The following is a 27,074-nucleotide window of genomic DNA, read 5'->3' on the forward strand; positions in this document are numbered from 1 at the left end:
AAAGATAACCCTGTCACGCAGGGGCAGTACTCACAGGGTGCTTAGGAAAGGAAGTCCCTAAGCTCATGCAGCCCCGGTACTGATGAGGAACACCTGGCTACCGCACAACACAAAACACAGCAGTGAGCGCCACGAAGGCAAATACCGACTAGGAAACTGAGGCCAGAGAAGCGTCTGTCCCGGTTGACATTAGTTTATGAACTGGTGCTAGGCAGCCGGCGCATTGAGGTCGGGGGCCCCCCCCTCTCCCTCTCGGGGGAGGGGAGGGCTGCGCGGACGAGTGGCGCAACAATAGTATGTTATGTTTGCTTGTTTGCTTGTTTCCTTGGAATTGTAGGGAGTTCTGACTCTTAGTTCGGTTTTTGTTGTTAGTTTCTTACCATGTGGGATTTGTTTTGTTATGCCTACCTTTCTGGGTGCCTAACCCTGGTCGATGGCAGATAAGGAAAACTCCCAACCATGGGGAGGATTTCTAGGGCCATTGTTCCCTGAAACCTCTCTGAAGGAGTCAGGTTCTGGCTCATGGTCCCTGGTAGGTCTGAACTCCATAGGTAATGTATCGGTCTAATATAATATACATTACCCCGATAAGCTCCAGGGAGCAGTAGGGGCTCCCCTCAGGAAATAATTTGGATTCTGCTTTATTTCTTTTGTCTGGGCATGTTGGAGGCTGTAATTGCAAGAGCAACCCAGGGGTTAAGAATATTTTGCCCACCAAGGTATTATTCCTGATGAAATGTGGGCAAATGAAGTTGTGTGTGTGTTTCGGGCTCATGGTAAAAAATGCTTTATGTATTAGTGGCTGTATATAATACATAATTTATATACCTACTAATAAATCTAGTATATCTAGGGAGTATATTATATAATATAATTATTATATAATTCTTATACAAATTATGGTATTATTATATAATACAATATAGTATTATCTTAAATATATTATTATACTATATTATTATAAAATATTATACTATTATATAATATTATATAATAAAAATAATACAGTATATGGTATTATATTATTATTATTATGGTATTATTATATCCAGTAGGATATACAGTAACAGTCATATGGTAGAAGCAGATAACCAATATTTTGGAAGAGAAAAGGTGATGGGAGGAATAAATACAGATAAAGAGTGAGAGGTTTGTGTGATGACAGAGCCTTCTGAAGAAACTTCCACAGCGGCCATTTTCAGACTAAAAGCTCCTGGGACGGAGTCCGGCATCGCAGTATTAGAGCGAAAGGCCCATCACACTTTATGTGAAAATAGTGTAGCATTCAAATACAGTACACTGGAGTACTTATAACTACGAGATACTTTCCGAGACCTCGATGGCTGCACTAACTTGCCTCGTTTCCACTTGTGATGTAGTTTCTATGTTGTCTACACTCTCTCTTCTTTCCACCTTTGACAGTTCATCAAGTCCTTCCTGGAAAATCATTACTTACGTTTATTAAATACATAAATAAAAATGCAAAATTTTATTACATACAAGTAATTTTGTTATTCAATCCATAAAATCAAAATACAAAATGTTATTAAATCCATAGCATAAAAATACAAAATCTTAATAAATTCATAGAATATTGTACTGTATAAATATAAACCAGCGTTGAATGTAATGAAACGCCATTTTCTGGGTGAGCCCCGGAGGCTCCCTGGAGCTTATCGGGGTAATGTATGTTATATTAGACAGGGACATTAGATATGGAGTTCAGACCTACCAGGGACCAGTTCCAGAACCTGGCCCCTTCAAAGAGGTTTCAGGGAGCAATGGCCCTGAAAAACTCCCCCCTGTGGTTGGGTTTTTTTCCTTATCTGCCATCGACCGGGGTTAGGCACCCAGAAAGGTAGGCATAACAAAACTAACCCCACATGGTAAGAAACTAAAAACAAAAACCAAACAGAGAGGTAGAACTCTCTTCAATCCCAGGAAACAAAGAAACAAGCAAACAACCAAACGTAACACACTACTGCCGCGCAGCTCGTCCAGGCAGCCCTCCCCTCCCCGAGAGGGGGAGGGCCCTGGACCTCACTGCACCGGCTGCATAGCACTCCAGTTTGGAAGCTAAGCTTCAACCAACGCGATAAAAATGCCGACCGGTAGGAGGGAGGGTTGCTAGGGAGCCTCGCTGGCCCATCCAGAAAATGGCGTTTCATTACATTCAACGCTGGTTTTCTGAGGGGAGCTCCTACGGCCCCCTGGAGCTACATATCCATAGAGAAGGAAAAGAGGGACTGACCCCAGGAGGCAGCTGCCACAAACTCCTCAATGCAAAGTCGAGACAACTGGCTGCAACTTGCAACCCAAAGTAACACAAGAACGCCCAGAAGCAGACACGCTCACCAATTAATGGGCAGCCAGGACCCTGTTCGACCTCCAAAATCCCTGCGCCCGAATATCAGCCCAAGACACGTTACCAAACACGGCAGCCAAAGCTGCAAACTTCCGAACGTCATGGGCACAACGATAGACCACAGGCTGGCTAGACTTAATAACCCTGCGGACGACCTGGGAGACCCGAGCCCTGGAACAGGGAACGAGGGAAACCGGATGAACCCAAAGCGCATCCCCAGCTACCACAGCCGAGGCGCTCACGTAACGGCAAAGAGCTGCAACCGGACGCAACACATGATGCCCCCCGGCCGAACCAATCAAGCATCAATATCCCAAGGACCCCTCCGGAAAGCTGTCATCTCATTCTTTGCCAGAAAAGATGAAGAAGGCTGCAAACGTACAAACCTACCACCAGGACCAAAAGAGCAGAAACCCCTGCGCCGGAGGAGAGCAAGAAGCTCCCAAATCCAACCCTCAGAGGCCAATGCCAACAAAAACAGAGCCTTGGAAAAACAATCTCGAATCGATGGGGCCACCACAAACCGAGGAGAGGAAAGATAAGAGAGCACCCTGTCCAAGAACAATGATGACTCAGGCGGTGCATGAGCAGGCCTGATGTGATGTCCACCCCGAACGCAAGCTGAAGTGGCTATGCCAGCGCCGCACGATACGAGGCAACAGTAAGAAGCATCAAATGACGGTCCTGAAAAAACCCAAGAAAGGACAAGACAACCCGATCCGAAAAAGAAGACCACCTACAATGAGCAAGAAAATGGCGAAAGAACGTCGGGAAACTTCATACAGTCACCGAGTCGAAGCTCGCAGGTGGGAAACCATCTATGAAGCCACCTGATCACCATAGCGATGTGCGGTGATACACGCACATCAAAAAGACCAGACTCGAAGAACAGAGAAGGCCGAACCAGCCACGTACCGGACTGGCCTGACCTGCCGAAAGAGGCGAAGCCGTGTGAAAACGCCCCGGGTTTGGACATTGGGCAAGGAGCACCTGAAACCAAGGCTGGGCCGGCCACCAAGGGGGCCACGAGGACTACTCTCCCTGAGAAAGACTCCAACCGAACCAAAACCTGAAGCAACAGCTGGACCGGGGGGAAAGAGGTACAGGTAACTCTACCTCGACCAGTCCTGCTAAAAAGACATCCACCGCGAATGCCTCAAAGGCAAGGGAAGGGCCCCACGCCGAGACCACACCAACGCGAAGATGTCCATGTCCGAGAGCCCATACAAAATGCAGAGCCAATGTAACGAGTTGGTGTCGAATGTCCATTCCGTGAACAGGGGTAATGAACCAAGACAGGCCATCTGCCAGGATATAGGACACTCCCTGGACATGAACCACACGGAGAGCCAAACCCCGAGAATCCAGCAGACGAAAAACTAGAAGGGACCAACTCCAAAGAGGCACGGACCGAAGAGAACCCCTGTGGTTCAGGCAACGAACCACCGGAGAACAGTCCAAATAGAGCCAGATGGTAGAGCCCCGAGTGACCTGAACCCTCCGAAGCACAAACCAGACCGCCACGAACTCCCAAACCTTGCCGTGAGCCCGACAGAAGAATGGACCCCACCGTCCCTTCTCAGAGAGAGAGATGACCTGTCTGTGAACACATTGAGCGAAGGCTCGGGTAGGTGCCAAGGCACTAAACCCTGAAAACTCCGAAGAGGAAGCCGGTGATGCAACAGCCGACACAAGGCTCCCAGAGGACGAACCCAACGATCGCGAGAGAGGTGGAAGAGGCGTCCCCAAAGGAACCAAAATAGATGTCGAAGCCAAACCTGACCCAGCGGGTAGACCAGCACGGCGAAGTTTAGACTCCCACACAACTGCTTGAGCAACCGCCGAGTGACCTGGGACCCCCCTCAGAAACAGCCAAAGGCGGGACTACAGCTGTAGCAACACTTCATGAGGGAGAGACAAAGAAGCAATCCGAGAGTCCCAAACAAGATCCAGCCAGGTCCGAACCCAGAACAGAACCAGATGGAATGTCCTCCAGTTCACCAGGAACCTGAACCCAGCTAGCTGAGAAAGAACTACACCCCTGGTGAGCAGACAAGCGAACCGACTGGGAGCCCACACCAGCCAGTCGTCAAGGTATGCCAGAAACCGAAACCCGAGCAGACGCAAACAGGTCACCAAGACCCGGTAACGATGCGTAAAGACGCGAGGTGCCAAATACAAACTAAGGAGGGCAACAAAAGCGGCAAGCCTGAAGTCCCACCACCAACTGTGCCAGTCCTGGAACCCTGGAGAGGAACGTGCCAAGAAGTGACCAGGAGGTCCAGGGATACCATCCAGGCACCCGGCCCCAACAGAAGCCAGACCGGAGACAACAGTCATCTGAAGAGGGGCAAAGAATCCAGGGAACAGACGGAACAAGTCCAGAAGAGCCGCAGAACTTCAAAGTCCTGTGTCGGAATTGGAACAGGCGGGAACCCCGGAAGGATGAGGCGGATCGACCACATCTAAGTGCATCCCCACACCAAGATGATATGATGAAACGCAGGGGAAGAAGCCCACCCCGCCAGCCCCGAACCCCCCAAAGGGGGAGGAGTCACTGAATGCCACCAGAGGCCGGGAGTCAACCAAAAAACCAGCGTTGAATGTAATGAAAAGCCATTTTCTGGGTGAGCCCGGAGGGCCCCTGGAGCTTATCGGGCTAATGTATGTTATATTAGACCGGGACATTAGCTAAGGAGTTCAGACCTACCAGGGACCAGCGCCAGAACCTGGCCCCTTCAGAGAGGTTTCAGGGAGCAATGGCTCTGGAAAACCCCTTTGTGGTTGGGGTTTTCCTTATCTGCCATCGACCGGGGTTAGGCACCCAGAAAGGTAGGCATAACAAAACAAAACCCACATGGTAAAAAACTAAAACAAAAAAACGAACAGAGAGGTAGAAACTCCCTACAATCACAAGGAAACAAGCAAACAAGCAAACATCACACTTTACTGCTGCGCCGATCGTCCACGCAGCCCTCCCCGCCCCAAGAGGGGGAGGGGGAGCCCCGGACTTACCGCGCCGGCTGCCAAGCTTCAGTTCGGAAGCTAAGCTTCAACCAATGAGAAAAAACCGCCGACCGTTGGGAGGGAGGGTTGCCAGGGAGCCTTCGGGGCTCACCCAGAAAATGGCGTTTCATTACATTCAACGTTGGTTTTCTGTGGGGAGCCCCTACGGCTCCCTGGAACTTCATACCCAAAGAGAAGGAAAAAAAAGGGCCAACCCGGGAGGCGGCCGCCACAAACTCTGCAACGCAAAGTCGAGACAACAGGTCGCAACCTGCGACCCAAGGCAACAAGAACGCACAGGAGCAGACACGCATAAAGAATGGGCGGCCAAGAACCTGTGCAACCCTCAAATCCCTGCGCCCGAATTGAGCCCTAGACGTCGCCAACACAGCAGCAAAAGCTGCAAAAGTCTGAACAGCACGGGCGCAAAGACAAACCGCAGGCTGGAAGAATGAAAAACTCTGTGGACGACCTGGGAGACCCGAGCCCTGAAAATAGGGAACGAGGGGAACCGGATCAACCACAGTGCATCCCCAGACACGGTACGTAGGCAACGGCAAAAAGCACAACCGGACAACACAAGACGCACCCCCGGCCAAACCAATCAAGCTTTAATAACCAAAGAACCCCTCCGGAAAGCAGCCGTCTCGACCGTCACCAGAACGGAGAAAGGCTGCACACGTACAAATCCACCACCAGTACCAAAGAGCAGAAACCTGAACCGAAGGGGCTACCACAAACTGAGGAGAAGATAAGAAGGCACCCTGATCAAGTACCAGGACAGTCCAGGCGGCACATGAGCAGGCCAGAGGTGAAACAAAACACGAGAAAGCGTACGAAACGTCATACTGTCGTCAAGACGAAGCTCGCAGGTGGGACACCGTCAACAAAGCCACCTGAACACCACAGAGATGGTGATACCCGCATCAAAATACCAGACGCGAAGAGCCGAGGAGAAGGCTGAACCAGTCACATACAGGACCGATTCAACCTGCCGAAAGAGGCGGAGCCGCGGGAAAACTCCCCAGGTTCGAACACCTATCAAGCAGCGTCTGAAAATAAGGCTGGGCCGGCCACCAAAGAACCATAAGGACTGCTCTCGTGGGAATGGGCTGCAACCAAGCCAGAACCCGAAGCAACAGCTGGACTGGGAGAAGAGGAACAGGTACCCCCACCTCGACCAGTCCTGCCGAAAAGCATCCACTGTGAATGCCTCGCAGGTGGGTAAGGGCGCCACATAAAATGGGCAACGCCTAGACCACGCTGACTCGAAGACGTCCACGGCCAGGAATCCATAAGTCCGACAGAGCCAACAAAACGAGTCGGCGACGACTCGCCAATCCGCGAAGAGAGGAATGAACCGAGACAGCTGTCCACCAGGACGCAGGACACACCCCGGACATGAACCTCACGGTTAGCCAAACCCCTGTGGTTCCGGCAAGAACCACCAGAGAACAGTCTGAACAGAGCTGAATGGTAGAGCACTGAGTGACCCAAACCCTCCGAAGCGTAAACCAGACAGCCACGAACTCCCGAACCGTGCTGTGAGCCCGACGGATGGACAGACTCCACCAACCTTGGCCGACCTGGTGAGCACTAGTCACAAAGCCCCAGCCGAGAGATGACCCGTCCGTGAACACATCGAGCGAAGGCTCGGGGGAGGTGCCATGGCACGGAACCCCGAAAACCCCAAAGAGGAAGCTGGTGACGCAGCACCAACACAAGATCCCCGGAGGAACGAACCCAACGAATGCAAGAGGCGGAAGGGGAGTCTACGAAGGAACCAAACAGACGCCGAAGCCAAATCTGACTCAGCGGGCAGACCAGCACGTCGAAGTTCAGACTCCCGCACAACTGCTCAAGCAACCGCTGAGCAGCCCAGGACCCCCTTATGTACAGCCGAAGGCGGGACCACAGCAGCAATAACACTTCTGGAGGGAAAGACAATGAGTGGCCCAATAGCCCTAAACAAGGCCCAGGTCCGAACCCAGGACGGAAACAGATGGAATGGCCTCCAGATCACCAGGAAACCAAACCCGGTGATCTGGAAAGAACCACACCCCTGGCGAGCAGACAAGCATACTGACTAGGAGCCCACACCAGCCAGTCGTCGAGGTAGGCCAGACACCGAATCTCAGACTCAGACAGGGCACCAAGATCCGGTAAAGATGCAAAACAAAAATATACCAAGGGCCCATTACAAAATAGGGAAGGCAACAAAAACAGCAAGCCTGAAGCCCCACCACCAACTGTGCCAGTCCCAGAAAACTGGAGAGGAACGTGCCAAGAAGTGACTTGGAGGTCCAGGGCCACCATCCAGGCACCCGGCCCCAACAGAAGCCAGACAGGAGACAACAGTCCTCCGAGGAGGGCATAGAATCCAGACTGAAGAAGTCCAGAAGAACTGCAGATGTGAAAGGCCCATGACTGCAAGGAGCAGACAGGAACCCCAGAAGGGTGGGCGGATCGACCACATCCAACGCACCCACTAAGATGACATGACGAAGCGCAGGGAAAGAAGTCCACCCCGCCAGCTCTGAACCCCCCCAAAGGGGGAGAAGCCGTCTACCGACGCCACCAGAGGCCGGAAGACAACCAAAAGCGCCCACCAACAGCAGGACCATGCGAGAGTCAACAGAGTAAGCTGCTCCCCCAGCACCCCATCAACAGAGAAGGGAACAGAACCCCTTCTGAAAGAAAAAGTACACACACATATACACATTATGTATATACACATACATATACATATACACAAACACTCAAGATATGTTACACACACGTGTGTATACACATGTGCACACACAAACACACACAGTGTACACATGCACATGTGTACACACACACATACATTGCAAAAGAAAAGTACCAGTCGCCGACCAGTGGGCAGAGAGCACCATGCCGACCAGGCAAAGAAAGCACAAAACTGCATCAAAAGGCCCACCTCGACAGCAAAACCTCAAAATCCCAGCACGACCACAACATGTGCCAAGACCCAAAAAGATCAGTCTGCAAGCCAGGAAGACCCCGGAACCCCAGAAGGCAGAACTGGGTCACACGAGGAAACAAAGCCCTCTGAACCCACAAAGGGGGCCCAAGAGGAAGAAACCTCCGGAACGAAACCAAAGAACCCAAAGGAACCTTGAATCTAACCAGGGGGAGCCCAAACCATCACATTTGCCGGCAGAGAACACCACAGAAAGGCAAAGCACAGCCCCCAGACAGAACCCCCTGGGAAAACGGTCATAACAGACCGAAAACCGAGGGATAAGGTGTGGGAGCAAGCATGCCAGCCAGGGGACACTGAGTGCAAACCCATAGACCCAGACCCAAAACAGACTAAATGGAAAACCCGGTGTAAAATCAACACCCAAACGTTCCCAGAGGAACAGGCAACGGGCAGAAAACACCAGAAAAGCAAAGAAACGACAACAGGAGAATAAAACCCCCTAAGAAAAGGTGAAAACTCACCCAAGAAGCTCGCCCGCACACCCAGTCGCATGTAAACAAACCGCAACGCCGCCCTGGTGGCCACACCGGGAAACCGGCAGACGAAAATGGCCACCAGCCGGGGCTGTGACTGACGCTAAAGATACAAAAACACGCCAGCAAAAGTGGGAAGCAAGCAGACTGGATGGGTGAAAAACGCCGCCCAACAGCAGAAAACCCAGGCAGGGGCAAACCGCCCAAGAACTGCTAGCAGGCATCCCCCACAGCCCCGGGAACCAACAACAGAGGCCCCGGGGCAGAGCCGTCCTTCAAGCCCTCTGCCCTTAAAGAAAAGCAAGAGGCCATGGGAAAGGCAGCAAGAAAGGGCTACTGGTAAGACCCAGAAGCCTTGGCAGGAGGAAACGGCTCAAAAAACCACCGTCCCCCAACCCAAACGGGGCAGCCCCCAAAGCCGCTCGAGTCTCGGCACCAATTAAACCCCGCCCCGACCCTGAAACCCACAGACGGTCAGGAGCCGGGAAAAGGAAGGGGAAAGGGGTGAACAATACCTAACTCAAATGGGGTGGCCCCGGGGCATCTGGGTGGGAAACCAACCTAGCATGTTGCAGCAAGCTAAACCGAGCTTGCAACATGGATGCAGCCTGTACTTTGAACAGTAATGACGTCAGGAGAGTACTGGAGAACAAGCAGAGAACACAAATTGCAGGACTCCGTGTCAAGGTTTCAGTGACCCAACAGGCAGCATGACGGAGGTAAAAGTGGAGAGTGTCACCCTGAGACAAGGGCACAGCAACCAACGAACCCGCACAAGATGGGTTGGAACCTGGAAGACACATCCCCTGGTCCACCGAGCCCCGAGAGGGTTTTCCAGGGCCCGTAGGGTGACGACTACGGGAAGTCCGGGCAAGGTGTCGCTAACCAGTTAACACCCAAAGCTAACAAGGGGTAGATGCTAACACTGAAAACCCCTGCGACGTGTACAATCACGGGGGCCTAGCAGAGGGCCACCAAACAATGCCAGTGGAACTATAGCCTCACTAGGCAGACCCCTACCAGGCAAATGAAAATAAAACAAAAAGATAAACCCCGCAAAAGTACACCATCCCCAGAGGCAATAGGAACCGGTCACCGTGTAGCTAGCAGGTCGCACAACACCTTGACGCCCCAACCAGCACAATACCAGTCCCTACCCAAGGCCAAATAATGGCCCCAAGCCCCAGCTGGCCCCAAGGACGAGGTAAATGACGAGCAGCAAGAACCTCTACGGGAATGGGTCCCGAACGCCCCAGGAAAGATAACCCTGTCACGCAGGGGCAGTACTCACTTATGGAAGGAAGCCCCTAAGCGCATGCAGCCCTGGTACTGATGTGGAATACCTGGCCACCACACAACACAGAAACACAGCAGTGAGCGCAATGGAGGCAAACACCGCCTAGGAAACTGAGACCAGAGAAGCATCTGTCCCGGTTGACATTAGCTTACGGTCTGGAGTGCTATGCAGCTGGCGCGGTGAGGTCTGGGGGCCCCCCCTCTACCCCTCTCGGGGAGGGGGAGGGGGGGGCAGTGACAGTCCTCATTAGCAGAAGCCCTACCCCGGGGGAGGGCTGCGTGGACAAGCGGCGCAGCAATAGTGTGTTACGTTTGCTTGTTTGCTTGGGATTGAAGGGAATTCTACCTCTCTGTTCGGTTTTTGTTGTTAGTTCCTAACCATGTGGGGTTTGTTTTGTTATCCCTACCTTTCTGGGTGCCTAACCCAGGTCGATGGTACATAAGGAAAACCCCCAACCACAGGGGGGGAAGGTTTCCAGGGCCATTGCTCCTTGAAACCTCTCTGAAGGGGCCAGGTTCTGGCGCTGGTCCCTGGTAGGTCTGAACTCCATATCTAATGTCCAGGTCTAATATAACATACATTAGCCTGATAAGCTCCATAGGGGCTCCCCTCAGGAAATTGCACAATAATATTACTTCTACTTCACATCAACAATAAATAGTTTTGGTGAAAAATAATTTTTTTTTTTAATTTCCTAAGACATGAAGTACCATACAAATAGAAGAAAAAGTTCCCACTCTGAAAGCAAATCTTCATTAAAAGATGAAATGCAATTGATATAAATATTAAAATCTTATTCATTAGTCCAAAATAATTATTTTAGTGGGGAGCCCCTGGAGGCTTCCAGAAATTATCTTGCTGTGATTGCTCCATGCAATTGGGCCATATAAGATACACAAGCCTTGTTTGGCCTACCAGGGACAAGAGCCAAAACCTGACCCTCTTCATACAAGTGCAGACAGAGTGAGTGACAATTTGCCACCAGTCGGGAAAGCATTCACAAAGTCAGCAAAGTTTTACCGACAACTGGAGAGTTAATAAAGCCCAAAGTCTCAAAACTGACAAAGAACTCTGTAACTGATTCACAGAGACCAAGAGAAACGTTCAAAATTAGCACAAAACAAATACTGTAGTATCAAATGCCACCACTAGGAGACCCAGCATCCGCAAGCAGCCATCTTCCTTGGTCGGTTGTTTCGCTGATACCCACGTGGTCAGTAGTGTTCCGGGTCTTTCAGATGTAGAAAGCTCCCTGCTTCAAGCTAAGTGGCGACTGTACATGGACTTGCTCCTGTGAGGTTGTGGCTTCACTTGGTGCTGCCCCGGCTGTGGAGACTTTGAGGCTTGTAGTTCCTGCTTTAGTGGCCTTACCCAAGAAGCTCACCCCCTCTCCTTCAGGTGGTGTGGGGGGGGGGATATTTCACATGGCCCATATCACAAGCTGACAGGCCATGCTGGCCCATTTGTTAGATTTAGCTTGGTCCTTTTTTCTTTGTTCATCTCCCATTCCTCACCTCTCCTCTTTCTGGAGGATGCAATGTCCCAAGTTTTGTTTGTGGCAGCCTTCTCCTGTCAGGCTATCGATCATTTGCTGCTTTCTCAGGGTTCTGCCCCTGCTTGGAGGCAGTCTGATAGGGTTAGGACCTCACCTGCTATTGGGTGAGGGAGGTCCTTAGGAGAATCAGGTTTCCAGGCCATTGTGCTTCCAGTTACGAGTTCCTTTTCTGCTAGATGTAGCAACTACATGTTGTGTAAGTGATTCTGCAAATGGTATATGCTGTCCTGTTGAGGCTGCCATAGGGAGTGCATCTGGCATGTTTTTCCAGCTCCTGGTCCCACAATTCAAAGGCCTTTAGGATCATTTCCTGCAGCGAAGTTGGTTGGATGCTCCAGGAGCCGGCGGCTGAGCGGACAGAACACTGGACGCGTGATCCTGTGGTCCTGGGTTCGATCCCGGGCGCCGGCGAGAAACAATGGGCAGAGTTTCTTTCACCCTGATGCCCCTGTTACCTAGCAGTAAATAGATACTTGGGAGTTAGTCAGCTGTCATGGGCTGCTTCCTGGGGGTGGAGGCCCAGTTGAGGACCGGGCTGCTGGGACAATAAAGCCCCGAAATCATCTCAAGATAACCTCCCCATTTCTTTGGGTTCAGACTTTTGGGTCAGTGTATCCACTCCAGCTCTGCATCTGGTCATTGCGAGTTGGGTGGACACATGCATGGTCAAGTTGACCTCGTCCCCTCAATGTATGTTTCCTGGTTGTTCTTGGTCCCTAAGAGGGACTCATCAGATCTACGATACATCCGCAATCTTTCAAGTTTGAACACATACATACCCTGTCCAACCTTTCACATGACCACCTTGGCTCAAGTGCACCTGGTTTTACAGACTGGAGGGTCCAGGGACACCAAGGATGTGGTGTCCCTGGACCTCAAGGATGTGTACTGACACATCCCTATTCATCCAGGTTCAGGGATTGTTAGTTTTTGAGGTGGGGCATCAGGCATAACACTTTAAGGTTCTTCTATTAGGTTGGAATCTGGCTCCCCGTGTGCTTACAAGGTTGGCGTGGGTGATTGTGGCCTGGCTGCCCCTTCTAGGGGTTCATGTGTTCGCCTAACTCGACATCAGGGTGGTTTGGGTTCTCAGTAGGTCCGTGTGTTAGCTAGCCAGGGATCTGGTTCTTTCCCAGCTTGCCAGGTTCAAATTACTGGTTAACTGGTTCCATCCCAGGTTCAGTCTTGCCTAGGCCTCATTTGGGACTAATATTTGGGGTTGGGGGGTTTTGATGTTTCAACAGGGTTCTGGCAGCCTGGTATTTGGTTAAAGTTCCTGGTCCCAGTCGATTGTGTGTTGCTTTAAGCAGTCTCTCCCAGCCTGGATTATCTTCTTGATCCTAGTGTATGCCGCCTCTTCTCTTCCCTGGTAAGTCCTGTTTTTGTTCTCTGTTGTTAGCTTCAGAAAGTTACAAGGGTCTTCCCCTGAAACCCAGCACTGAATGTAATGAAATGCCTTTTTCTGGATGACTCCCAATGGCTCCCTGATTCCTTCCCCTAACAGGTTAATCAGTTTGTTGGTGGGAGGTTCATCAGGTCCAGAAGTGACCAAGAACTGTGTACAGAAGCTGAGCTGCATGCTGAAGGTATTCCCAACTACAAACTTTGTACTAATTTTGAATGTTTCTCTTGTTGTGTGTGAATTGTTTGACAGTTTCAAGTCTTCAGTTTTTTGTCAACTCTCCAGTTGTCTGTAAAGCTTCACTGCCTTTTTTGGATCATTGATAATGTGGTGAGAAATTGTCACTCACTCTCTTCACCTTTGTTAGAAAGTCAGCTTTTGCCTCTGGAAGGCCAAACAGGATTCTCACATCTAATATGATCCATTTACATAAAGCAATTTCAGTGAGATAATTTCAAGGAGCTACTGGGGCTCATCCAGTACCAACACCTCATGCAACTGTACCGTGACTTCCAGTACCAACACCTCATGCAACTGTACCGTGACTTCCAGTACCAACACCTCATGCAACTGTACCGTGACTTCCAGTACCAACACCTCATGCAACTGTACCGTGACTTCCAGTACCAACACCTCATGCAACTGTACCATTTGTGTAAAGGAGGCGACAACGAGGTGGTGATGGTTGGAGTGGTCCTGGTGGTGCTGAGCGGCTCCTGGGGATTCTAGCACGACCATTTGCTGCCCACCAATCACAATCTCGCTCCCCACAACTTGGTATCCACAGCCAGGTAGGTTCATCTGTCAATACAAAGAGCCATTAACACTAAAACATGCCCTAGAATAAATAATAGAAACTATATATGCTGGAAAAATCCTCGGGGGGTTAATTCTCGGGCACAATGGGTTACAAGTATAAAACCTACCAATATCGTATCTTACATAAACAATTACTCTTCATTATTTTACTACATATGTATTTTTAAAAAATTCTCATAATACTGCAGAGAATATGTCACAATAATGAGGTTGAAAAACAAATAACCATACCCACATACAACCAGGGTTGAATGTAACTGCCCAGATCAAAACAAACTCCCACGGGGAGTTGTGCAGGACTGCGCAGGACACTCTGTCCGAACCGCACAACCCGCTCGGCAGGAAGGCGCCAACTAGGACTATTGTACAAGAAAAGTAGCCAAACAGTACGTGACCTGAGTGAACCGCTAAATAGAAGAAACAGCCCATCTCATGGGACAGGAGCCAAAAGAGGAGTAAGCAGCGACAACAAAGTCGGCTTACGAAATGAAAACAAGGAACCTAAACGTGAACCCAATTGGGCTACAAGTAGCCCAATCCGGCATCCCGGACTAGTAGTATGCAAAGAAAACGAGCAGTGCTGAGACAGAGCACGGAGAGAAAAGACAGCACAAAAAGAACGAGACAGGACCGAAAACCAAAATAAAGCACAGAAAAGTTCCAACAAGCCCCAGAAAGGACCGGAGGGAAGCCACACCAAAAGACGACAGACGTTCCAATAATACGAGAAGTAGCAAAAAACCTTCTCGAACCTTCGAGAACACAGAAGCAAGCACAAGTCACGAAAGCACATAAAGGCACAGTCGCACCGGAGACCAAAAGTCATGTAGAACCCCAAGAAGAGCACCCGCCGACAGGACGGAACCAACTGACTCAAGGGACAAGGAACCGAGCCCAGGGAGGGGGCCGACGCCCAACAACTTGTATGGAGAGGGGGGGGGGGAGGGAAGAAAAACCCCCACTCCGCATAACCGCAAGCCCTGCCTAGAGGGTAGAAAAACCCCTGCGAGGTCCAACAGGGCCCTAGACCACCCAAGTCAGCCCCTCCCCAGCCCTGGGAACCCACACGGCAGGCTACGGGGCCGAGCCGTCCCCTCAAACCCCCGGCCTCACAAGAAAAAAACCGGGGCAGCTGCGAAAATACTAAGGAAGGGAGCCCACTGGCAGACTCTTATAACACGGCTGGAGGAACAGGCTCAAATGTCCCCATTGCTACCGCGGAAGGGGAATTCCCCGAGATTGCCCTAGTCTCAAACCCAACGAAATCCCGCCCCGACCCCAAACCCACAGACAGTAAGGATCAGGATGCAGGTAGGAAGGGGGGGGGGGGACTAGACTAGACCACAACAGGGAAAAGACAGGGGGGTATGGAAGGAACCGAAGCAACCAACACCCCTGTTGGAAATTTCCAACAGTTATTCTCATCCCTAATACAACAGGATGTATTTCCTATATTAGGCTTCATAGTAGGCATCCATTAGTCTCAGGAGACTATGGAGTTGCGCTCTGATGTTGGCCTGGTATGGAGTGGCCTCTCCAGGGTGCAAAGCCAGCGTAGGTTGATACGGGGGAGAAGCTGTTACCCAGGCAGCAGGTCCCCCCTCTCCACGGCGCTGAAAGTCTCCAATGGAAAGGCATATGCTAATACGATTGGTTCCAGCGCCGTCGCAGGAACTGTGAGTTCCGGGGATGGCCTCGAAGCTGGTGAAGAAGGGCACAAGGACCTCCAACCCCGGAGACCACCGTGGTCGGGGCCGGAGAAGAACCACCCAGCAAGGGTATGAACGACCCCAGCCTCCTGAAGCAGAGCCTGGGACGCACGACCCTCGGGAGGTGGACGTCCCGGTCCCGTAACTGCGGGTTCCAGACGAAGAACGTGACAGCCCTCTTCAACCCGAGGCCGGCCTCCTTCAAGACCAAGTAGAAGGAAGAGTGATAATTATTAAATACAATAATTATTATTATAATAATAATAAAAATATTGAATAATTATCACTCTTCCTTCTACTTGGTCTTGAAGGAAGCCGGCCTCGGGTTGAAGAGGGCTGTCACGATCTTTGTGACAGCCATATTCATACACATCTAATATTCATTTACTAATCCTTAATACAACAGGATGTATTTCCTGTATTAAGCGTAATAATTAACTAACACTACTAATATGTAGTTTAGTACTGTAGAATTTACTGTATTAGGTTGTGGAACATCATGTAATTTCTCCTAGAATTGTGTAGTGTTGCGTCAGCCATGCAAGGAGATAAAATTTCCACATACCAGTAGATTTAACACCAATGTAACCATTTACTTTCCCTTATTAGGAATAATTATTTAGTAATAGGTTTACTTTTAGTGTAGAACAGTTTACTGGAATTCTTGAACCCAGCTTGATCGGTGTTCCAGTAAATCATATCATAATCTAACATCATTTCCACCACCAAGCCCGTATTGTTTTATTTGTGCAGTCTACATTAACCGACTTGCACTGTGAGAATTAAAACATCACCACATAAACAATTTATCTAAACCATCAAGAGTGTTCATAAACGCCTCCTTCCCTATTTAGCTTTAATAAATCAATATAATTTATGCTCGAATCCTCACGGTGAGCTATTGCGCATGCCTGACTTTCGAAAAAGAAGGAGAGAGGACTCTCGCCATATTCGATCAACAAGCGATTTTTTGGACCGCTCCGAAGCGGTCCAACAAATCTTACCATCCTGATGGCATCCTTACATCCCTAGATGCTGGATTGAGGACGCAGCTTACCAGAATCACGGACACCAGTTCGGCAGGCATTTTTACCTCATTTGTTCTATTTAACGAGCTCTTAAATAAGATCATGTAGGTGCCATGTCGTTATGCTGCGGGCGTAAAAAATAATCCCATGTAAGTGCAGCTCCTTTCCCTCCAAATATTTAGACATGACCTTATATGTGTGTGAATAGTAGTTTGGGGTGGAAATTACGGAATTATCATTATTGCAGCATGGTGCAACACCCTTGAGGAAGCGTGTGACCGCCATAACCTCACGTGCTCCAAGTATCACTATCTCAAACTGTTTCCAGACTGGCGTACAGTGGACTGCATCTACGTCTTTCTGTCACAGCTGAGATATAATCAGTTTTCATTGAAGATAGTACCTTATTATTCAGAGTCCATATGTATGTATGTGTGTTTACTAGTTGTGTTTTTGCGGGGGTTGAGCTTTGCTCTTTCGGCCCGCCTCTCAACTGTCAATCAACTGTTTACTAACTACTTTTTTTTTTTTTTCCCACACCACACACACACACCCCAGGAAGCAGCCCGTGACAGCTGACTAACTCCCAGGTACCTATTTACTGCTAGGTAACAGGGGCACTTAGGGTGAAAGAAACTTTGCCCATTTGTTTCTGCCTCGTGCGGGAATCGAACCCGCGCCACAGAATTACGAGTCCTGCGCGCTATCCACCAGGCTACGAGGCCCGTGTGTGTGTAATTACCTAAGTGTAATTACCTAAGTGTAGTTACAGGATGAGAGCTACACTCGTGGTGTCCCGTCTTCCCAGCACTCTTTGTCATATAACGCTTTGAAACTACTGACGGTCTTGGCCTCCACCACCTTCTCACTTAACTTGTTCCAACCGTCTACCACTCTATTTGCGAAGGTGAATTTTCTTATATTTCTTCGGCATCTGTGTTTAGCTAGTTTAAATCTATGACCTCTTGTTCTTGAAGTTCCAGGTCTCAGGAAGTCTTCCCTGTCGATTTTATCAATTCCTGTTACTATTTTGTACGTAGTGATCATATCACCTCTTTTTCTTCTGTCTTCTAGTTTTGGCATATTTAATGCTTCTAACCTCTCCTCATAGCTCTTGCCCTTCAGTTCTGGGAGCCACTTAGTAGCATGTCTTTGCACCTTTTCCAGTTTGTTGATGTGCTTCTTAAGATATGGGCACCACACAACAGCTGCATATTCTAGCTTTGGCCTAACAAAAGTCATGAACAATTTCTTTAGTATATCACCATCCATGTATTTAAATGCAATTCTGAAGTTAGAAAGCATAGCATAGGCTCCTTGCACAATATTCTTTATGTGGTCCTCAGGTGATAGTTTTCTATCTAGAACCACTCCTAGATCTCTTTCTTTATCAGAATTCTTTAAAGATTTCTCACATAATATATAGGTTGTGTGGGGTCTATGTTCTCCTATTCCACATTCCATAACATGACATTTATTTACATTAAATTCCATTTGCCAAGTGGTGCTCCATATACTTATTTTGTCCAGGTCTTCTTGAAGGGCATGACAGTCATCTAAATTTCTTATCCTTCCTATTATCTTAGCATCATCAGCAAACATGTTCATATAATTCTGTATACCAACTGTTAGATCATTTATGTAGACAATAAACATCACTGGTGCAAGAAATGAACCCTGTGGTACTCCACTTGTGACATTTCTCCATTCCGATACATTGCCTCTGATTACTGCCCTCATTTTTCTATCAGTCAGAAAATTTTTCATCCATGATAGAAGCTTACCTGTCACCCCTCCAATATTTTCCAGTTTCCAGAACAACCTCTTATGTGGAACTCTGTCGAAAGCCTTTTTTAGGTCCAGATAGATGCAGTCAACCCAACCATCTCTTTCCTGTAATATCTCTGTGGCTCGATCATAGAAACTGAGTAAATTCGATACACAGGATCTTCCAGAGCGAAAACCATACTGTCTGTCTGATATTATATCATTTCTCTCCAGGTGTTCTACCCATTTAGTTTTGATTAGCTTTTCCAATACTTTCACTATTACACTTGTCAATGATACAGGTCTATAATTGAGGGGGTCTTCCCTGCTGCCACTTTTGTAGATTGGAACTATGTTAGCCTGTTTCCACACGTCTGCTACGATTCCTGTACACAGGGATGCCTGAAAGATCAGGTGAAGTGGAATGCTGAGCTCAGATGCACATTCTCTCAGAACCCTGTGTGTGTGTGTGTGTGTACTCACCTATATGTACTCACCTATATGTGCTTGCAGAATCGAGCATTGACTCTTGGATCCCGCCTTTCTAGCTATCGGTTGTTTACAGCAATGACTCCTGTCCCATTTCCCTATCATACCTAGTTTTAAAAGTATGAATAGTATTTGCTTCCACAACCTGTTCCCCAAGTGCATTCCATTTTTCTACTACTCTCACGCTAAAAGAAAACTTCCTAACATCTCTGTGACTCATCTGAGTTTCCAGTTTCCACCCATGTCCCCTCGTTCTGTTATTATTACGTGTGAACATTTCATCTATTTCCACTTTATCAATTCCCCTGAGTATTTTATATGTCCCTATCATATCTCCTCTCTCCCTTCTTTTCTCTAGTGTCGTAAGGTTCAGTTCCTTCAGCCGCTCTTCATATCCCATCCCTCGTAACTCTGGGACAAGCCTCGTCGCAAACCTCTGAACCTTCTCCAGTTTCTTTATGTGTTTCTTCAGGTGGGGGCTCCATGATGGCGCGGCATACTCTAAGACGGGTCTCACGTAGGCAGTGTAAAGCGCCCTAAAAGCTTCCTCATTTAGGTTTCTGAATGAAGTTCTAATTTTCGCCAGTGTAGAGTACGCTGCTGTCGTTATCCTATTTATATGTGCCTCAGGAGTTAGATTAGGTGTCACATCCACTCCCAGGTCTCTTTCTCGAATCGTTACAGGTAGGCTGTTCCCCTTCATTGTGTACTGTCCCTTTGGTCTCCTGTCACCTGATCCCATTTCCATAACTTTACATTTACTGGTGTTAAACTCCAGTAGCCATTTCCCTGACCATCTCTGCAGCCTGTTTAAGTCCTCTTGGAGGATCCTACAATCCTCGTCTGTCACAACTCTTCTCATTAATTTTGCATCATCTGCAAACATTGACATGTATGATTCCACTCCTGTAAACATATCATTTACGTAAATTAGAAAGAGGATTGGTCCCAGCACCGATCCTTGAGGTACTCCACTTGTTACCGTTCGCCAGTCCGACTTTTCGCCCCTTACCATTACCCTCTGGCTCCTTCCTGTTAGGTAGTTCTTCACCCATACTAGGGCCTTTCCGCTTACTCCTGCCTGCCTCTCAAGTTTGTATAGCAGTCTCATGTGCGGTACCGTATCAAAGGCCTTTTGGCAGTCAAGAAATATGCAGTCTGCCCAGCCTTCTCTGTCCTGCCTTATCCTTGTTACTTTATCATAGAATTCTAAAAGGTTTGTTAGGCATGATTTCCCTGTCCAGAACCCATGTTGGTGCTTGTTTACAAACCCAATGCTCTCCAGGTGCTCAACAAGTCTTAGCCTAATTATTCTTTCAAGTATTTTGCAGGGGATGCTTGTCAGTGATATGGGTCTGTAGTTAAGTGCCTCCTCCCTATCACCTTTTTTGAAAATCGGTACGACATTTGCCTCCTTCCAGCAACTGGGCAATTCTCCCGACATAAGTGACTCATTAAAGATCATTGCCAGAAGCACGCTGAGAGCCTGCGCTGCCTCTTTAAGTATCCACGGTGATACTTTGTCTGGTCCAACAGCTTTATTTGCATCCAGTGTTGTCAACTGTTTCATTACATCCTCTGCTGTCACCTCTATATCTGATAGTCTTTCATCTTGGGTAATCTCTTCTAACAATGGGAGCTGCTCAGGCTCGGTTGTGAACACTCCATGGAATTTTGCATTCAGTACCTCGCAGATTTCCTTGTCGCTTTCTGTATATGCCCCTTCTGTTTTCCTCAGTCTTGTCACTTGGTCATTTACCGACATCTTCCTTCTTATATGGCTATGTAGTAATTTTGGTTGCTTTTTCGCTTTGACTGCAATATCATTCTCATAATTTCTTTCCGACACTCGTCTTATGTTAATGTAATCATTCCTAGCTCTGTTACATCTAATCCTGTTGTCCTCTGTCCTTTGTCTTCTGTACTTCCTACACTCCCTCCTGCTTCTCACCTTTGCTTCCTGACACTGTCTATTAAACCATGGGTTATTATATTCCCTCCTGCTTTTTTCCCTTATTGTTGGAATAAATCTATCTTCAGCCTCCTTGCATTTCAATATGACTTGGTTCATCATACCTTGCACTGTTTTTCCTCTAAGTTCTTCCTCCCACTGCACTTCTCCCAGGTAGTCCCTTATCCTTCTGTAGTCCCCTTTTCTGTAATCAAGTCTCCTTTCCCGGACCTCTTGTCCTTTGGTCACAATTTTAAACTCCATCATGTAGTCAAAGACTAGGACACAATGGTCACTAGCTCCTAGTGGTATTTCATGTTCCAACTGCTCGATGTCTTCTACATTCTGAGTGATAATGAGATCTAATAGGCTGGGCGTATCCCCTCCTCTTTCCCTAGTATCTTCTTTCACATGCTGTGTTAGGAAATTCCTGTCAATAACGTCTACCAGCTTCGCTCCCCAGGTCTCCTCCCCGCCATGGGGATTCCTCGTTTCCCAATCTATCTCTCCGTGATTTAGGTCCCCCATGACCAGCAGCTTCGCTCTCATTCTATGCGCTAAAGTTGCTGCCCTCTGCAGTTCATCCATACATGTCTTGTTGCTGTCCTCGTACTCCTGCCTGGGCCTTCTACTGTTTGGTGGGGGATTGTAGAGTATCAAGATTACAATCTTCTTCCCATCCACTGTCAGAGTTCCATGTATGAAGCTTGTGCTTTCATTGGTACCCGGATTTTCCAGCTCATCAAACTTCCATTTCCGCTTTATTAGTAGTGCCACTCCTCCTCCCTGTCTCTGTGTCCTTTCTTTTCTTATCACCTGGTACCCCTCTGGAAAGATTGCATCCGAGATCATGCCATTTATTTTAGTTTCCACTATTGCCACTATGTCTGGGTCTGCCTCACTAACTCTTTCTTTTATCTCTTCTGCTTTATTGGCTACCCCATCAGCATTGGTGTACCAAACCTTGAGACTCTTCTTGGAAACTCGGGTGTCAGAGTTCCCCCTTTCACCAGGGGTCTGGGGGGAACTGGGGGGTGTCTGGGGGGCAAGTGGGGGCTGTGGGGGTGAGTGGGGGGGTGCTAGGGGGGTGCCTGGGAGTGCCTGGTAGGCGAATGGGGTCTGGGCATCTAGGGGGGTAGGAAGGGCATAATGGGTCTGAAAGTTAGGGGTCTGAATAGCATAGGGGGGTTGAGAAATAGAGTGAGACTGAGAGTCAGATAGAGGTTGAGAGGTTGGGGGGGAGAGGGATACTGAGGGCGGAGAGCTGAGATGAGAATGGAGCATGGGTGCTGGGAGTGGAAGAGAGGGTATATTAGTTAGGGGGGAATCGGGGGTAGGTGGGGGTTTTGGGGTAGAAGAGGGGAAGAGGGAGATGGGGGAAGGTGTTAGGGGGTTAAATGTGTGTGTGTGTGTGTGTGTGTGTGTGTGTGTAATTACCTAAGTGTAATTACCTAAGTGTAATTACCTAAGTGTAGTTACAGGATGAGAGCTACGCTCGTGGTGTCCCGTCTTCCCAGCACTCTTTGTCATATAACGCTTTGAAACTACTGACGGTCTTGGCCTCCACCACCTTCCCCTAACTCTTCAGTCTTCCAGAGAAGTGAGGTTTAATTCCCGTAGCCTCTCCTCGTAGCTCATACCTCTCAGCTCGGGTACTAATCTGGTGGCAAACCTTTGAACCTTTTCCAGTTTGGTCTTATCCTTGACTAGATATTGTTATGATCTCAGCCTACAGGAGAAACGAGTCTCCCTCCTTATGTGTGTGTGTGTGTGTGTGTGTGTGTGTGTGTGTGTGTGTGTGTGTGTGTGTGTGTGTGTCTGATACTGCCATTTATGCATATTAATCTTTACATTGCAGTAGTATTTCTTGCATTACATATTTTACTCATTATCTATGTGTGTGCATATTATACTTATTATTATTATTGCATAATATATGTTACACATAGATTTATCTCATAGAATACCCCCCCAAAATGTGTCATGGGAGGCTGGCTCTAGAATTATATAATTTACAGTCATTGCTTAATAGAATTTCTTCACATATAATCATAGATCTATAAGCCACTCTGATTTTCTCATTTCATTACTCATTCTGGTCCTTTGAGCTATCTTAGAATCAATCATTATTTGTATTCTTAAAATTATACATTTTATTAGTATTATACTGGAGCCAAATTTCCCCACAACCCCCCAAGCCCCAACACCAACCAAAATGGCAAAGCCTCGGGCTTCCGGGGAGGGGGTGGGGGCAAACAACCGAGAGCGTTGCCACCATTGAAGCTCAACGTGCAACGCCCGTGCTGCCTGAACCCGCATAGTCAGCATAAGACTGGGTAACCAACTCACAAGAAACAACAAAACTCGCAGGACTCCAGGCCGAAAGTGTCACTGACCCCACAGGCAGCAGAGGCAAAGACAGTCACGCTGAGACAAGGGGTGAGAGCAACCCTCAAACTCGCTGGAAGTGAGGGGGGACTCCTGGGTCACATCCATCGGACCCACATGCCCCCAGGGGTTTCCCAGGGTCCTGAGTGTTTACTATAATAGGACTCGCGTTCAGGTAATCCCAGGCAAGGTACTGCTAACCGGCGCCCAAGTCTACCAAACAACCTTCTAAGAACTGAACCCCTGGGACGTGTACATTCACAGGGACCTAGCAGAGGGAACCACCGGAAGAAGGAAGAATACTCAGTACACAGGAGACACAGGGGGCAAGAATGAAGGCTACTCCCCACCAGGCAGATAAAAAAAAAAAAAAAAAAAGAAAACCCCGCAAAAAATTGAATTGAAATTGAAATAAGTTTATTGAGGTAAAATACACACAAAGGGATGAGGTAGCTCAAGCTATTCTCACCCCGTTCAGTACAACGTGTTAGTACATACATAGACACACATCACAAACAATAAACCTGTTACCAAACATTTTGAGAGATAAACATGTACATTTCCTCCTTCACAAGTAGTATGGTATCAGACGTACACACAAATACTTTTATGACCTAGTTATACTGTATAGACAATTTGCAAGAGACATGCAGATAATTCAACAAAATATTACAGTCTTGGTGCAAAATTCTTATATCTCTCAAGAATATCATCAACCTTTCCTTTGTGACACATCCAGGCTATTTGCTCAGGAACAGTCCTTATCTCAGTGTTTCTACATACATTAATCAACGGACAATCAAGAACATAATGGGTAAGGGTGTGAGACCTTAACATACCACATAGTTTACACTTCGTGTCATTATCATGAACACCTATCCCATATTCCCAGTAATATTTGTACCCAAGCCTGAGCCGCATGTACACAGAGTCACTCCAAGCATTTCTCCTTTTACCATAAGTGAAATGGGTGTTTTGACTCACATACATGTAGTGTTGCATGGTTAGACTTCTCTCATACATTATCCCTCTCCTCTCCACTCCTGCCTGTGCCTGAATATTTCTAATTTTGCTTCTTATTTGCCTCATTGTGAATTCACATTCAATGTCAACTTGTGGTTTTGATGTGGCACGTTTGGCCAAGTCATCCGCCACCTTGTTGAGCACTATTCCAACATGAGATGGAATCCACATGAATTTCACACTATGACCTTTCAGCTGTATCTCAGTTATTCTTCTCTTACAATCCTCAACTATAGACATGAAGACTGGGTTTCGACTGTTTAAGGACTCCAGTGCTCCTCGGCTATCGACAAATACAAAAACATTTTTGTCGTCATGACGTACTTCCTCCAAACACGCCAGAATGGCCTGCAGTTCAGCTTGTGTGGATGATATATAATTACTAAGCCGGAGTTCAATTATCCTGTCCACAGTCCCAAACTCCGTATATTCCCTTATTAGGACACCACACCCTGCCCTGCCATCCTCCGCCACCGACCCGTCGCAATATACATGTAAACTGTTGCCTCTTGGTAACCGAGATATCATGCTTCCATACAAACACCGTAATTGTCCCGGTTCATGATGAATCTTTTTCACCTTGAGGGGTACAATTTTGACGTCTATTTTCTGTACTTTCCAGGGAGCAGACATATTACACTGTCGAGAGGGTTTAAGAGGATAGCGTATCCAGGCAAAACAGAGCCGGCAGCCATTATTAGTGAAAACGAGCCGGGTAGTACCCTGTGCCCCACCAGTGCAAAACTGCCCCTTACACTAAGGAGAACAAGGAAGTCAGAACTCTCGAGCACACAAAGGGCGGCCAAAAACCAAGCAGTAAATGGCTTAGCAGGGGCAGAACCCAAGGAACTTTTGGAAGGTGGCCCCAAGCCCCAAGGGCAGTACTTATAGGGCAAGGAAACCTAGGGAAGGAAACCCTAGGCACATGCAGCCCGAGTACTGGAGAATCGCTCCCGGCTCACGCACCACCTAGAAGACAGTCATCACACTCTAGGTACAGTGCTAAAACAACCACCGGAGCCAGAGCACACGACCTCAGCCTCTAGCATCAGTAAAACAACTGATGGTGGATAGCTGGCGCGGTAGGTCTGGGGCTCCACCTTCCCCCTCCCAGGGAGGGGGAAGCTGCGCAGAGAGAGGCGCGGTGACGTTTGATGTCATGATCGTTTGGTCATTTCTTTTAGGGAAGTTCTATCCACTTGTTCGGCTTATGGTAGCAATTTTCACCAGAATTGGGGTTTGTTTTGGGACGCTTACCTTTCTGGGTGCCTGATCAGGTTAATGGCAAACATAGAATGCTTCCAACCACACGGGGGTTTCTATAGGCCATTGCTCGCCTTGCCTCTCTGAGGGGGCCAGGTTCTGGCTTGTGGTCCCTGGTAGGCCCATAGAACTCCATACACATGACTGATGCCAAAGTCTGACATTAGCATATCAGCCTGGATAAGCTCCTTATAAGCCTTATCCTTATAAGGATAAGGGAGCCGAAGGGGCTCCTCCCAGAAAAAACACACAGTGAAGTGAAAAAGAGGGGGAAGAAAACGGCATGAAGAGCCAAAGCACCCACCCAGCGACAAGAACTGACAACGCAGACTGCTGCCAAAATGGGAAACCTCTGGAAACCACATACCTCCACATTCCAGGCCTCGCTGACAAAACCCACCCGAGGAATGGCAGACAAGAGACATCTGGAAGCCCCAGAGCATGAAAACACACGAAAAATGTGCCCAAGTGAACCCAAATACTGAGGCCACTAAAATAAACACAACACGGAGTGCCGTCCTGGTGGCCAGGCGTGCAAACAGGAGAGCAACATGGCCACTAACATAAACAACATTATCGCAGACCGGAGAGTGACCAAAAAGCAGAAGATGCTGGCAAAACTTACGCATAAGGGAAGGAGGGACTGAAAACCACCTCCCCCACTGGAAGACCCCTGCTCAGAAGCACAGAGACCCAAGCAAGAGATTGTGGAACCCAGGCACACCAAGTGAGCTCCCCCCAAAGCCCTGAAACCCCTCAAGAGAGGCTTTGGGGCAGAGCCATACGTCCATGCCCCCCCCCCACCCACCCTTAAAGAAAAGGCAGAGTCCAAAGGAAAAGCCTCAAAGAAGGGGGCCTGCTGGGATGACTCAGAGGCCTTGGCGGGAGGAACAGACTCTAAGGCCTCCATCCCCACATCGAATGGGGCAGCCCCCCCCTCTCCCGAGTCTCATCCCCAACTAAACCCAGTCCCGACTCTGAAACCCTCAGATGTTTAAGAGCCGGGAGTAGGGGGGTAAGGAGCAAGGCAAACCACACCAACAATGGAAAGACTTAAGGGCACAGACTGAACCAAGGCCAAAGCAGCCAATGCCCCCCAGGACTGGCCTAATCAAACGGAGCAGCCCCGCGATAATCAAGCGGGCAACCAACCTAGCATGTTGCAACTACCTAAACCCACTATGCAACATGACAGCTGCTTGACCCCCTAAGATCTCCCGAAGAAGAATGAGGAAACTGGAGAGCGAGCGGGGAATAAGACCAACTCTGGGTTGAAGGTGTTGGTCTTATTCCCCGGTGAAGCAACCCAACAAGCAGCATGATGGAGGCAGAACAGGTGATCACCACTCTGAGACAGGGGGCAACAAACAAAGTCAAACTCGCACAAGGCAAGATAGGACTCTGAGGACACATCCATTAGTTAACCAAGCACCGATGGGGGTTTCCAGGGCCTGCAGGGGGATATATTCTTACGGGAAGCCCAGGCACTGGTGCCTCCAAAGCCAGTTGTAACTCCGTATAGTATCCGGGCA

At 48.5% G+C, this 27,074-nt stretch overlaps 1 protein-coding gene across 1 annotated transcript in view; it reads right to left on the reverse strand.

The window, feature by feature from the left end:
* Window positions 1-1,186: 1,186 nt before the first annotated feature.
* The window catches only part of LOC123758018 (uncharacterized), a 163,003-nt gene continuing 137,115 nt past the window's right edge, over window positions 1,187-27,074 (reverse strand). The window contains exons 14-15 of the mRNA XM_069338897.1: window positions 13,754-13,906; window positions 1,187-1,437 (exon numbers count right to left, since the gene is read on the reverse strand). Coding sequence (XP_069194998.1) covers window positions 1,315-1,437; window positions 13,754-13,906 — 276 coding nt within the window. The 3' untranslated portion in view covers window positions 1,187-1,314. The remainder of the gene's footprint in view (window positions 1,438-13,753; window positions 13,907-27,074) is intronic.

Source organism: Procambarus clarkii, chromosome 40, assembly GCF_040958095.1.
Source record: "Procambarus clarkii isolate CNS0578487 chromosome 40, FALCON_Pclarkii_2.0, whole genome shotgun sequence".
In the NCBI taxonomy this organism is placed as follows: Eukaryota; Metazoa; Arthropoda; class Malacostraca; order Decapoda; family Cambaridae; genus Procambarus; species Procambarus clarkii.